This window comes from Takifugu rubripes, chromosome 21 (genome assembly GCF_901000725.2).
Source record: "Takifugu rubripes chromosome 21, fTakRub1.2, whole genome shotgun sequence".
In the NCBI taxonomy this organism is placed as follows: Eukaryota; Metazoa; Chordata; class Actinopteri; order Tetraodontiformes; family Tetraodontidae; genus Takifugu; species Takifugu rubripes.
The window spans coordinates 6,992,122-7,006,027 of NC_042305.1; the positions used below are offsets into that span (position 1 = coordinate 6,992,122).

The following is a 13,906-nucleotide window of genomic DNA, read 5'->3' on the forward strand; positions in this document are numbered from 1 at the left end:
TTGTGCTCAGTGGAGCCGTCACCACACTCTCCTCAGGCACAGACTTGTGAATTTCTGGAGTTCATACTTGGACCGAGAAGAACGCAAACTGAGAAAGGCATCAATATATGTTCTTGACCATATCGGCATTCCTTGTGTACTTGTGAAACGTCATCATTCATCTCCCAATTACTATTCCAATTTTAAGTACACAAGTACCACCGTGTGCGCTCCAAGATGTGTACTTGCTCCACCCATTTTTATTAAATATGCATCAGACGTGATTTGTGTGGACAACTAGGTATCCCACCATGCATTTCACCTCAGCCACCAACCGCAGCAACAACAGAGGAAAAATACATACTTGAAAGTACGGATGTTAAAATAAGGAACTCCAGAAGTTCACAAGTCTGTCCTGCTTTGCTTGTATTGGCAAACACAATAAAGCAAACGAGAAACAATAAATCTAAGATCACTGATCCTCAATAAACTTTTATGTTTTTATCTTTGCAGTAGATGTTTTCCGAGGCCATAATGTTTCAATTAAGTCAAATATTAAAACAATAAATTTTTATAACAAAAAAGGGACAAATTTGATCATCAGCTCTTAATAAGCTATTTAAGAAGAAAATCTGCTTATTTTCCCTGGCAGAAAAAGAGATTGTGGACTGTTATTAGACCAGGATTATACAGTTGGCACTGATACAGGGAAAGAGAGTAATTGATAAAAAGCCTGAAATGAATTTATTTTTCATATTTGTATAAGAGGAATATTTAAAGATATGCAGTCCAGCACCTTCATGTTCCAATGACCCTCACCTGAAAAGCGTTGCTGGCAAAGCCCAGGCCCAGCTGACGGCAGACTACCATGGCCTCCATGGTTCCCCAGCCCTCACTGCACACCGTCCCCCACACCAGAGAGCCGTTCCTCTCCATCAGAACCTCCACACGGCCCTCGTAGGGAGTGCGGCCTCCGCTCAGACGCAGCTGCAGGCAGAAAAACCGATACAGACCTTTTCAGACCTGAATCACTTAGAAGTAGAGGTAAGATCGGGCCTAAAAAATCCAGCCCGACCCGACCCAGGCCCGCGGGCATTAAAGCCCGACCCAGCCCAAGCCCGACCAATTTACTTGATTTGCAGGCCCGAGCCCGAAGCAAACCCGAAATTTAAATTTATCCCATAGTATTTTGGGCAGAAAAAACGCAAGATCTTTTAAGGTTAAAATAATCTACATATTTTTATGATCATGATAAATGAATGGAACACAGAATAAGAGGCCAGACAAAGAGAGTGAAAGAGAAATCTTGATGCGCACTCGCTTAATTACGCGGAGAAATACTGCAGCCCACTAGGCTTTAAATAGAATAACGCAAATCAAATAAATGGTAAAAGATTTCCCAAAGCGTGCTCTGGCTCTACACTTCCTGTTTAGTAGTAGTTATATAGCAATTACCTTACAGCGCCTTCTCTGTTTTATCCAAATTATTTATTTATAATAAGTATTCCTTAGTTTAGTATCCACACATCGTTTTAGTGTATATTTTTATAAACAAATATTTATTAAAAAAAAGTCAGCGAGAGAGAAGCCCGGCCCGACCCGACCCGAACGTAATGATTGACATTTTACGCATTTTAAGCCCGACCCGAATTTCGGGTTGGGTCGGGCTCGGACTCGGGCTCGGTCTTAAGATCTTACCTCTACTTAGAAGGCATCGAAGCTACAGAGAAGAAGAGTTTAACTTCCTGCCAACATGCTTGTGGACCGAAATCCAAAGGTTTCGGTCCGACTGTGTGTTTCAGAGCTCTTGTTGCTGTGAGTGAGACATGAGTAATCACCATCTCCTGGAAGCCCATGGCAGGAACGTTGCACCGCACCGCCGCGTCCTCCTCGTGGCTGCAGCCCAGAGCGTCTTTGTTGAACTGACACTCGGTGACGGACTTCTCAAATCCAGAACACCGCACCTCATTCATGTGGACCGGACCCATTCCTGACAGAGGACAGCAGGTTATTCACACCCCAGTTCTGTGAGGAACACTCGTTTCTGTCTGTTTTTCCACCTGAGAACTGGTCAGACTGTGACCTGTTCAGACAGACGGCTGATCCGACCCTGAACTAAGAGGGGGTGCGCTCCAAACCCTTCAGAAAGAACCAGCAGGTCCAACACTTTGACTCGTAAAAGTCAACACACTTAAACAACATACGCGGCCCCCTCTAAAACTAAAAAACACACTTCACATGGGTGTGTGTTTGTTCTGACCAGCCGGTGGCGCTGTGACCTGCCTTTGCTGACTGTTCTCACCAGGCTCACATTTGCAGCAGAACCAGGACTTCCACAAAATTCCACAACTCTGAGGTAGTTTTTTTCCTGAGGGGGGACCGAGTGACTGGATACGGCTGAAGGTCTTCCCTGCAGCCCTGATCTACTTCATTTAGTTCTGACAGATTTGAAATTGAACAGACAGAAACTGGCTGCTTTTCATTGCGTCCTGGGCGAGAGCTTGAGCCTACCTTGACCCAGGCGCCCACCGGACAGCGCTTCTTTGGCCGTGCCGAAGCCCAGCTCTCGACACACCACGGTAGCGGACAGGAGGTCCCATTTGTCATCACATATGGTTCCCCACTCCCCGTTTTTCAGTACCTCCACTCGGCCCTCGCCGACAATGGCTCCGCCCCGGAGACGTACCAATGGCTGCTGGAGGTGAAGATGGAGACAGAGAAGAAGTTCACACCCAGCCCACTTGAAAATAAAGGCCTCAGACTACACGAAATGATGAACACAAAGTTCCTGATTATTTATGTTCCACTGAAGGGGCCCCCGCAGGCTTCAGGCTGGAATGTTGTGAAGGAAAAAAGATTAGAAATTATTGCGTAACTCACAGGAGGGAAGAATGGAAAGAGGATATATGTGCATGTAGCACAGATGCCCCAGCAGTGCCTAAACACATCACGAGATTGTCAACCAGGAAATGCAGCTGGTATCTACACAAATGTATCAGCAGTCTCCACATCGTTCACATTCTGGCTGGCTGAAGAACCAGGCTGCAAGATTTGACTACTTTTACTACCGAAAGTGTGAACTGACGACCTGCTCCAGTCTCTGTCCACAGACCCCCTGTTACCTCCGAATATCCTCGTTTTTTAGAAGGACAACCGTCTAGTTGTTCTCATGCCGACCTTACCTCTTGACGGAAGGCTTTCCTGAATCCAGTCATGGCGGTCGGGGCGAAGGCTCTCCCGGGAACGCAGCTCACCACCACCGGCAGGCCTCCATGACAGGTACTGTTGGACTTGAGGGACGTCAGCTGTCCCAGTTTACAGCTGGACAGGTGGGCTTCATTGCCAGTGCAGTTGACAGAGTAGTCCCAGTAGGTGGGCTTCTTCCTGCGAGCAAACATCCTGGACAGGCAGAGGAGGCGGAACCAACATGTTGAAATACGTCAGTGGGCTGGAGTTTGACCAGCAGGTCACCTGGTGCAGAATGATGATGCCAGACATCTAAAGTTTGGTGACCAAAGGCCAGAAAAGAGGAACGCAACTGTGGTTTCACCTGCAATCACGTCTGCACGCCGCTCCCGACTAAGTTTAATGGAATTTGTCACTTCAGGCACGTTTGCTCAAATCTGATTGGATGAAAAATGGTGAAATCCTTCAACTTGCTCAAGGGCAAGTGATCTACGATCAATCTCTGCCATAAGACAGAAGAAGGGCCACGGGGCCATTTTAATTAATAGAATTCATTAATCAAGGTTTCACAAAAGGATTTGTCTGATCAGCATCATGAAACCATGCGAGTGCGACAGCATTGGCACACTGTGTAATTAATACCGCCGGGAAAAGGTTAGCAAAAAGACTTCCTTCTCTCGGAAAGTGGGGTTAATTACAAGCCTCTGTCCACATTTATTACAGAGGCCATGTGCATTTCATGAAGCTGGTTTCCAGAACAGAATGTCCCGCCGCAGATGGGAGGAAAGAAAGTTGGATGTGAAGGATCGACCCTCTCTCATCTCCCTTTGACTTCAAATGCTATCAAGTTAGCGTGGAACCACCTTGACAACCTCACCCTGGTCTCTTCTGATCGGTCTCTGATCGCGGCCCCCTCCTGATGCAGGTGTGAGTTATGTGCTCATCACACATATGGAAACACCACAGAGAAAACTGCAGAAAGGTGGCGTATATTCATCTGCGCAAAGATCCGCCCCCGTTTTTGGGATGTTCCAGCCCGTCTGGGGCAGCACGGTCAACAAAAATTAGCATGTAAAGAGAAAAGCTTCGCCAACCGCAGCGAGATACAAAAAATGTGCTTAGGCCTGAAAATAGAGCCCATAATCTGGATTCAACCAAACTGGTCACACAGTGACATCATATTATTACAGAGATCACTGAGTTCTGTCAGACCACACACCTCGCTTTCATGGCTGTGAGCGGGAGAATGTGCTGACATGCTAACGGAAGATTAAAGTACCCACGCTCCGCTGTGGTTATATAAGTTACAGGAAATTTGGACATGGACATTAAAGGAGCGTTATCGTGAGTGCGGGACGCTGCCATTAACCTGTGGCTTTACGGCCTCCGCGTGATTACAATTTATACGTCTGGCCACATATTACATCAGGGTTCTGGAACGCACGGACGCTCCGTGCTCAGAAGACTGGGGCCTTCGAGGAAAGGAGCCAACGGAAGATTCCGGTTTAGAAGAAATGAAAGGCCGGGTTCCTCAGTCACAGCCCCAGCCCCGTTACAGAGGCCACGCTTCCCCACGGTGAACTCACTTGTAGACTCTGGCGTTGTAATTCTTCTCTCCGGGGAACCCAAACATGCCGCAGATGACCCTGCTGTTCAGCTCGTTCCATTCGCTGTCGCAGATCTGCTTCCATTTCCCGCCGTCCTTCACCTCCACATAGCCCTCCGTCACCGGGACGCGCTTCCGTAATGCTGACAGGATGGCTCGTATACGCACATCTTCCACTTGGATATCCAGGTTCTGCAGAAAGAAAACATTGAAACCATCATTTCCTGGCCTCCAGGCTTAACGTTTGAATCGATTTCTGCATCTTGAACGGCTGAATTTATAGATTCTCCCTTTTGAATGAACCTGATTTTTCTTTTTTGGACATAATGTCTTGTTATTCTGTCCTCTGCATGTCACTCTGAAGCTTCTTCCATTAATGTGTTTCTGGTTTCTGCAACATAAATTGTTTATACATACATACACAGTCTTTCCCTTCCCCGCTGCCGCTTCCTTGTCTCTCAATCTTCTTCCAAGTCACTGAAACATTTTTCCAGGAAGCACCTTGTTAATGTTAACCTGCTGTTTCTGGATTGTTACCAAAATTTACTTCACCCAGCTGAAGTGGGACCCAGTTATGAAAGTGATTCTTCCCAGTTAGCTCGCAGTGTTTTAAGTGTTCCTTCCTGCAGTTTTGGAAACACATTTCATTTCCTCTGAGTAAATTCTCATTTAATCTTAGAGACTTTTTTCACTTTTTGGTTACTAAAGACTGTGACTATAATCTCAAGAAGATCCAAACAAATAAATCTCTTTTTTTTCTGCCAGACTTTTGCAGGATGAGATAAACATTTTCCACAGACCGAACCCAAATTCTTCTGCTGGCGAGGAGCCTGCCGGCTGCTGCTCGGCACCATACCCGCACTATGCTGACGGATTCAAAGAAAAATGAGTGAAGAATGAGAGAACGAGAAGGATGGATGATAACCACAATAAGAACTGCAGAATAAAAGTCTGCGTTAGTCTGTGCGTTCTTTTATACGCTGCACAATGAGGATCAAAGTCAGGACCTCTTGTCTGCTCCTTACAATACACAAAGTTGTGTTTCACGTTTTAGGCTTGGTTTTCATTTTCAGGTCAAAGTTGGGTGTAGGTTAAGGTCACTGTGGTGTGTTTTCCATTTGCTATCCAACATTTAGCTAAAAGCCACAGTGAACCAATCCCACTGACTGTCAACAGCAGTGGGCGCAGTCAAACACACAGCAGTGCATTTTCCGTAATATTCACACTTCTATGGACTCTGGAGGAGCAGAACTCTTTTCTGGAGGTTTTGTACAGCCCAAAGGAAAAAGTGGAGCAGATGGAAAAGTGATTATAGGGAAAGGAGGAGGTGAAGGGGCCTTGATCTGCAGTTCCCCATCTTTACTGAGGGAGGCGCTGTTTGACATCCACACCTCGCTGTCCTCAGGGGTAGCCTCACCACCCCTCAGTGCCCCTCTTATCTCCTGGGTGTTTGTGGGAGACCAATAAGGGTGAGTTCAGTTCTGTGGTGAATTCTCAACAGAAACACTCCAGAGTTGAGAAACCGACTGTGGTTTCCTGTAAACTTCCCAACTGGATATTTATAACGTGCAGAATTATATCATGTTCTTGATGCTAAAGCCAGGTTTAGGGGTGAGGGAATCACTTGCTGACCTTGCTCTAGGTCACATTTCTGACCTTTTCAGACCGACTGAACCTAAAGAGACAAACTGTTGGGCTTTGTCTCAACCTGTCTGTCCAACCAACTCTTAAAACCTGATTTTAAATCTCTTTTTTATTTGAATGCATTTTTACTGACTGCCGTCCTATATAAATGCATCACAGCCTCCACACACTTGAAACAAAACAGACTGTCAAACACTTGCGCCGACTAAATTAGTTCAAGTAGAGCTGGTTAGCGAGCTACTAATCTTCAAACCAGATCTCAAAGAGCCAGTGGAATGTTGTCAAATCGTCAGAGTGCAGTGGTTCTATCATCAGAAACTCAGTTACAGGAAGTTCTACAGAAGCTACGCCTAAGCTGCTGCTGCTATCCATGGTTAGCTGCAGGAGACTACATCAATCTGTCAGAACCACAGTGCTGAGCTGCACAGCTGCAAAGGTTCTATCTTCTTCCTGATAGTCGTCAGGATAAAGGGTCATCGGGGTGGGGTCACTACAACTACAGTACATAACTAAATAAATAAATAAAATAAAGGCTTTACCTTCACCTCATGTCATTAAACATCTCCTGAATCATTGAAACCTATTGACTGGTTCCACCACCGCGTTTGGGCTCTCCAGTGGAGTCACGAGCACATTGGCCAACAAAAACAAAGTCTGCGGCTCTGAGAACATGTGTTTCCAATAGAGGTCCTCAAAGAACAAGCACGCCAGCAGAAATCACCTCACACGCTCGGCGAGAGCGACCCAGAAACGTGGGCTGGAAATTCTCTGGACACTCGGAACCAACAACAACACTTCTTAACACTGAGATGTGATGTTCCTCCAGCTGTGACAAACAGCACCGTTAAAACGCTCCTCCGTTGCATCACAAATACCTTTTGTGGAACAAACTGAATGCAGATGTTATGGCTGATCCCAGACCAGCTCACACAGTCGACCATTTTTCTGTACTGACATTCAGCCCTACGAGAAGAACCTGGTTGTTCTCGTCACAGGTGCTGCTGCAGCCTGACCTCAGATCAGTCCCAGCACCTCTGCACCTCTGCACATCTATCCTAGCAGAGCCTCTACCGGAGATCCCGCTGTTGGCTGTTAGCTTAGCTTTGTCACGTCTGCAGGGCATAGTGGGAGAATCCTGAGAACAATATTAAATATATCGAATAGAAGCTACGATGTTGAAAATACCAGATTTTCGCACGTTTGCTCATTAAATGCAGCCGTAACAGCGTAAACATACAGAATATCACAACTACAGACGAGAACGTCGTAATCTAAACTACCCCTCCCCCACCACCACTTTCACCCCGACATCAGGACAAAGCGTTTCATTTTGGAATCCCTGGAGGATAAACATCCGCCTGCGCCGTGCACTGATGCACTGTGGGAATGTGACGCCTCGGGGCAAAAACTCTGGCAGCTGACTAAAAGAATGAGATGGTTAAAACCATCCTGGGGGGGTAATGTGAGATCACAAACATGTGGCAGGTTAAAGGCCTCCAATATGGTGGGAAGGAAAAGTGAAAGGTGTGACCGTGCTCAGGGGGGAGGAGAGACATCAGCAGAGAGAGGTGCTGACTTGTTGTAAGACAGCCCCCATGCATACATCCCCAAGTTGTCAGTAGCCTCTGGCCTGAATGATTCTTACCCCAATAGAGATGGCTCACAACAAGGCCCCTAATGTGGACCCACACCAGGCCCTCAGAAACCTCCACAACTGCACTTGTATGTTAGGACGCTGGTCCTGGACTTCAGCTTTGCATTCTTCACCACGATCCCACAGACTCTCATCAATAAACTGGTCACACTGGGTCTGAGTCCATCCATTCAACTGGGAGCAGAACTGCGAGTAAACAACTTCATATCCTCCCTATCATCCTTAACACCAGCTCCCCCTAAAGATGTGTGTTCAGCTCCCTCCTCTTCTCTCCAGCTCTGTCGGCAGGAAGGCAGGAAATGGAACTCCTGTAGTACTGGAGCAGAGAAAATGACCTGCAAGAATGTGGATAAGAGATGGCGGTGGACTTCAGGAAGGGCCACAACCTCTTCATCCTATAAGCATTTGCTTAGGATGGACAGAGGGCAAATGCTCAGTCATGAATCTGCGATATGATTTTGCAAGGACAGCAGACTCCCTCGGCATCATTGATGTCCTCTTGATTGTGTCAAAATAGAAAAATATTACAAAATAGGCTGTCTTGTCAAAGCCTAACTGGCTCAAATGTCATGAAGCTGCGCTACGATTTTGTGTTCCCCACACCGAAAGCCCACATTACTTGATAGAGTTGCGATTTTAGAGGCCTTTTAATTGGGAAAAAATGCCCGGCTAGCTCAGTCGGTAGAGCATGAGACTTTTAATCTCAGGGTCATGGGTTCAAGTCCCATGTTGGGCGTGATGCTTTCTGAAGCTCAGTCAAGTTGCAAGGACAGAAGACACCCTCAGCATCATTGATGTGCTTTTGATTGTGTCAAAATAGAAAAATATTAAAAAATAGGCTCTCTTGTAAAACCCTAACTGGATCAAATGTCATGAAGCTGCGCTACGATTTTGTGTTCCCCACACCGAAAGCCCACATTACTTGATAGAGTTGCGATTTTAGAGGCCTTTTAATTGGGGAAAAATGCCCGGCTAGCTCAGTCGGTAGAGCATGAGACTCTTAATCTCAGGGTCGTGGGTTCAAGCCCCACATTGGGCGATATGTTTTCAGAACATGAATCCACAAGAGAAGCTCCTTCTTACCTAATTCAACCCCCAGGACCTTCTTTCATGTTTTGCCTTTAGTACTTTATAAAGTTGCGAATTCAGAGGGCTTTTACTTTGACCTTGTGCCTGGCTAGCTCAGTCGGTAGAGCATGAGACTTTTAATCTCAGGGTCATGGGTTCAAGTCCCATGTTGGGCGTGATGCTTTCTGAAGCTCAGTCGAGTTGCAATGACAGAAGACTTCCTCAGCATCATTGATGTCTTTTTGATTGTGTCAAAATAGAAATATATTACAAAAAAGGCTGTCTTGTCAAACCCTAACTGGATCAAATGTCATGAAGCTGCGCTACGATTTTGTGTTTCCCACACCGAAAGCCCACATTACTTGATAGAGTTGCGATTTTAGAGGCCTTTTAATTGGGGAAAAATGCCCGGCTAGCTCAGTCGGTAGAGCATGAGACTCTTAATCTCAGGGTCGTGGGTTCGAGCCCCACGTTGGGCGATATGTTTTCAGAACATGAATCCACAAGAGAAGCTCCTTCTTACCTAATTCAACCCCCAGGACCTTCTTTCATGTTTTGCCTTTAGTACTTTATAAAGTTGCGAATTCAGAGGGCTTTTACTTTGAACTTGTGCCTGGCTAGCTCAGATGGTAGAGCATGAGACTTTTAATCTCAGGGTCATGGGTTCAAGTCCCATGTTGGGCGTGATGCTTTCTGAAGCTCAGTCAAGTTGCAAGGACAGAAGAGTCCCTCAACATCATTGATGTGCTTTTGATTGTGTCAAAATAGAAAAATATTAAAAAATAGGCTCTCTTGTAACCCTAACTGGATCAAATGTCATGAATCTGCGCTACGATTTTGTGTTCCCCACACCGAAAGCCCACATTACTTGATAGAGTTGCGATTTTAGAGGCCTTTTAATTGGGAAAGAATGCCCGGCTGGCTCTACCCGGCGAGCGAAAAGCTGTATAAGCCCAGCCAGTCATATGCGCCATTCAATCTTTCGACAGCCAGTCGCGTCGCCGATCCAATCTTTCGACAGCCAGTCATATGCGCCATTCAATCTTTCAACAGTCAATCATATGCGCTTTTCAATCTTTCGACAGCCAATCATATACGCGATTCAATCTTTCAACAGCCAATCATATGCGCTTTTCAATCTTTCAACAGCCAATCATATACGCGATTCAATCTTTCGACGTCCCGCCTTAAATTAAACTGCGGTCTCAAACTTTGGAAAAGCCAATCGACCCTAGAGTTGATTTATTATTTAAAAGTCTGCCCGCTGTTTATTCCGGACATCTACGTGGATTTTGACAAGGTACGTGCGCAAATTGCGGTCTGTTATTCGTTACGTTTTTTTTTTTCATTTCACATAAAATATCACCGTAAATGCTTAATGTAATATGTCCAAGTCATGTCAGGCATTTGTAACGCGAATGTAACTTGATCATCGGGAGTTTTGCAATAAAGTTTGTGCAGTTGCTGCCCTAGCTTTAGCTGGTTGTATTTTTTTTCTGCCGATGAAATTGCTTGTTTTCTTTGGCAGTTGTACGCTGGACTGCGTCGTTTCTGATTACTTGTTATAACATTATGTTATGTTATGACAGACCAAAGAAATGGCATGACCTTTACACTCAGGTGAAACGACCAACCTAAAACGACTTACATTAATCATTTCAGATAGCAGACTACATTTTTCCCTCAGGTATAGACAGAAAGGATATAATCTATCTAGATTTATAACTATTAGCAGGATAAAAATACCTCTGAAGAACTTAACACGGTGAACTGTTACATTCAGCAGGGTGTTTACACATTTATTAGTCAGCTATTATGTTATGTGAAACAAGAGTAAGTTTTTTTGTTGTTACAGATAGAAAAGTGCCCTCTGCAGCTGAGTTATGTTATGTTATAACATGACAGAAAATGTCTACCAAAAAAACCTCCAGCCGTGCCTCCTCCACCTCCAGCCGTGCCTCCTCTTCAGTCATCTACAGTTTTGCTTCAGCCCCAGCTTCCTTCTTCCATGTCCTCTTCACAACAGGATGTAAGTGATAAATAAATAAATTCTCAGTCGATCTATAGATCACCTTCCACCTTCCCCAACTATTCTATCCTGCCGGCTCCCCGGTGAATCCTGTCTGCTGTCTATTCCTGATAATAAAGCTGTTGTGACTCCTACTCTGGCCCCACCTCCTCCTGGGCAATCAGCTCAACCACCACCACCTGGGCCCTCTCCTGCAGCTGCACCCAATCCGTCCAAACGACTCTGCACCCATAAAAGGCCCCTATGCACTCAGGCCAGTGCTTGATCTTACTGATGTTTTTGGCAACACGTCCCGTGGACCCAGCATCTCTCCAGGCTCCCCAGCGACTCCCTGCGTCTCCCTGCGTCTTCCAGAGACTCCTCTGCAACCTTCCTAGCCCCTCTTCCTCTGACCTCTTCCTCTTCCCCTTCCTCGGACGGATTTCTCCTATCCTCTGGACACTTGGACTCTCCCACAGACTCTCGCCCCTGGATCTCGAACTTGGTTCGTCTGCCGCATCACGCACCTATAGTTTGTCTCGGCCTCTCTCATTTTGTTTCTTCCCTCCTGGTTTTTTTTTGCTTCATTAAACCTTCAGAGTTTACTTTTTTAATTCCCGTGTCTGTCTGCCTTCTTTGGGGTTCCACCACACTTGACCGCCAGTCCTCTCGAGCGTAACAGAAAGATCAAGCCAAGATGAGTCAAGGTGGAACCCCGGGGCAGCCGGGCGACCCTAGGACCCCCACGTTACCCTCCCCCCTCGAAAGAAGAGTGGAGGCCCACTCTGCCCAGCTCTCCTCCCTTCAGTCGGAGCTAACCAAGGCCTTCCCCACAATCCAGGGGGAGATTTCCGAGCTCCAGAGCTCCTCCCAGACCACCTCCAGTACCCTGTCCGCCCTCTCCAACCAGATGTCCGCCATGGCAACCGTTTTGGCTTCCATTATTCAGAAGCTAGGCAGCGACCCCGGTGGGGCTGCTCCATCAGAACCATCTCTCCCGCTTTCTCCCCGAGCCGAGCCCAACCTTGCCAGCCCCCGTGTGTTCGGCGGGGATTTCGACCTGGGCAAGGGGTTCCTCCACCAATGTGAGCTGCTCTTCCGCCATCAGCCCTCCAGATTTGTTTCCGACGAGGCCAAGGTTGGATTTATAACCTCCCTCCTGGCCGACAAGGCATTGAGCTGGGCCATAGCTGCCGTCGACCTGGACCCCCGCCTCTCCTCAGACTACAGCGCCTTTCGACAGGAGTTCAAGGCTGTGTTCGAGCACCCCACCTACGGTGAAGACGCCGCGAGTCGTCTGCTCGCTCTCCAGCAGGGGTCACGGTCAGTTGCGGAGTACACCCTTGAGTTCCGCATCCTGGCTGCAGAGAGCCACTGGGGCGAGACCGCGCTCCGTAGCGTCTATCGACGGGGCCTGAGTGAGGCAATCAAGGACCTGATTGTGAGAGACCGCCCCTCGTCACTCAACGAGCTGATCACCCTCTCGCTCCAGATGGATGAACGACTACGGGAGCGCCGCCAGGAGCGCGCCCAACGTGCGGGCGGTTCTACCCGCCAACTCTCCCACCGCACTTCCTCGGTCCCTGACTTCTCCCTTACCAGCACTGCCGCCCCGCCTCCTCACATCCTCTTGCAATCCCCAGCTCACTCCTCCCCCAGAGTCGGAGAGGAACCCATGCAGATCGGCCGGTCCCGTCTCTCACGGCAGGAGCGGGAGCAAAGACTCCGAGACCAGTTGTGCCTGTACTGCGGAAACAACGGCCACTTCATCCAAGCCTGCCCCGTCCGACCAAAAGGGCCTGCTCACCAGTAGGGGGAGTACTGGTGAGCCGAGCTGTGATTCCCCAACCCACCGAGCAACACAACCGCCTCTTCCCCGCAACTCTCTCCTGGGATAAGGAGTCTATTCCGGTGAGTGTTCTCATTGACTCTGGGGCTGATGAGTCCCTGATGGACTTTTCTCTCGCGCGTCAAGCTGGCATTCCCCTGGTTCCTCTCGATCGCTCCCTGTCCTCCCAGGCGATCGATGGCCGCTCTCTGGGTAACATCACGCATCGCACCATCCCACTCACCCTAACACTCTCGGGTAATCACATAGAGAGTACACCTTTCCTGGTTTTGCACGCCCCCACCGCTCCACTCGTGTTAGGAAGACCGTGGTTGGAAAGGCACGACCCCCACATCTCATGGACTTCGGGTCGGATCCTGGGGTGGAGCGTGGCCTGTCACGCCAACTGCCTTCGCTCCGCCCCCTCTCCATCCAGTAATCCCAGGCCCGCGCTCACTCCCCCGGATCTCACTGGTGTTCCCCCTATCTACAATGATTTAGCCCCAGTGTTCAGTAAGGACAATGCTCTGTCCCTTCCCCCTCACCGGCCCTATGATTGCCCCATCGACCTCCTCCCCGGGGCTCCCTACCCCACGGGTCGACTTTACAATCTCTCCATCCCAGAGAAGGAGGTGATGCGCAACTACATCACTGAATCCCTTGCCTCTGGGATCATAAGACCATCGTCATCCCCCTTAGCTGCAGGTTTCTTCTTTGTAGCCAAGAAGGATGGCGGCCTGAGGCCCTGCATCGACTTCCGCAAACTTAACATCACCGTTAAGAACAAGTACCCTCTTCCCCTTATGAGTTCCACGTTCGAGCCTCTCACTCATGCCCGGGTGTTCACTAAGTTAGACCTCCGCAACGCTTACCACTTGGTGCGGATCAGGAAAGGGGACGAATGGAAGACCGCCTTCAACACACACCTCGGGC

The 13,906-nt window shown here is 48.0% G+C and overlaps 1 protein-coding gene and 5 non-coding genes across 7 annotated transcripts in view; 5 read left to right on the plus strand and 1 right to left on the minus strand.

The window, feature by feature from the left end:
• loxl2b (lysyl oxidase-like 2b) overlaps nt 1-13,906 on the minus strand; it is a 32,710-nt gene that overhangs the window by 3,608 nt on the left and 15,196 nt on the right. The window contains exons 4-8 of one of the 2 annotated variants that reach the window (XM_011615335.2): nt 4,752-4,963; nt 3,162-3,378; nt 2,491-2,671; nt 1,818-1,969; nt 799-966 (exon numbers count right to left, since the gene is read on the minus strand). In XM_011615335.2, the coding sequence (XP_011613637.1) occupies nt 799-966; nt 1,818-1,969; nt 2,491-2,671; nt 3,162-3,378; nt 4,752-4,963 (930 nt within the window). Of the gene's footprint in view, nt 1-798; nt 967-1,817; nt 1,970-2,490; nt 2,675-3,161; nt 3,379-4,751; nt 4,964-13,906 lie in introns of both variants that reach the window. The other variant, XM_011615334.2, reaches the window with a different exon arrangement.
• trnak-uuu (transfer RNA lysine (anticodon UUU)) lies at nt 8,733-8,805 on the plus strand. Its single transcript has one exon. It is a non-coding gene; the product is annotated as a tRNA-Lys (tRNA).
• Nucleotides 9,036-9,108, plus strand: trnak-cuu (transfer RNA lysine (anticodon CUU)). Its single transcript has one exon. It is a non-coding gene; the product is annotated as a tRNA-Lys (tRNA).
• On the plus strand, nt 9,241-9,313 carry trnak-uuu (transfer RNA lysine (anticodon UUU)). The gene has a single exon. It is a non-coding gene; the product is annotated as a tRNA-Lys (tRNA).
• On the plus strand, nt 9,544-9,616 carry trnak-cuu (transfer RNA lysine (anticodon CUU)). The gene has a single exon. It is a non-coding gene; the product is annotated as a tRNA-Lys (tRNA).
• trnak-uuu (transfer RNA lysine (anticodon UUU)) lies at nt 9,749-9,821 on the plus strand. Its single transcript has one exon. It is a non-coding gene; the product is annotated as a tRNA-Lys (tRNA).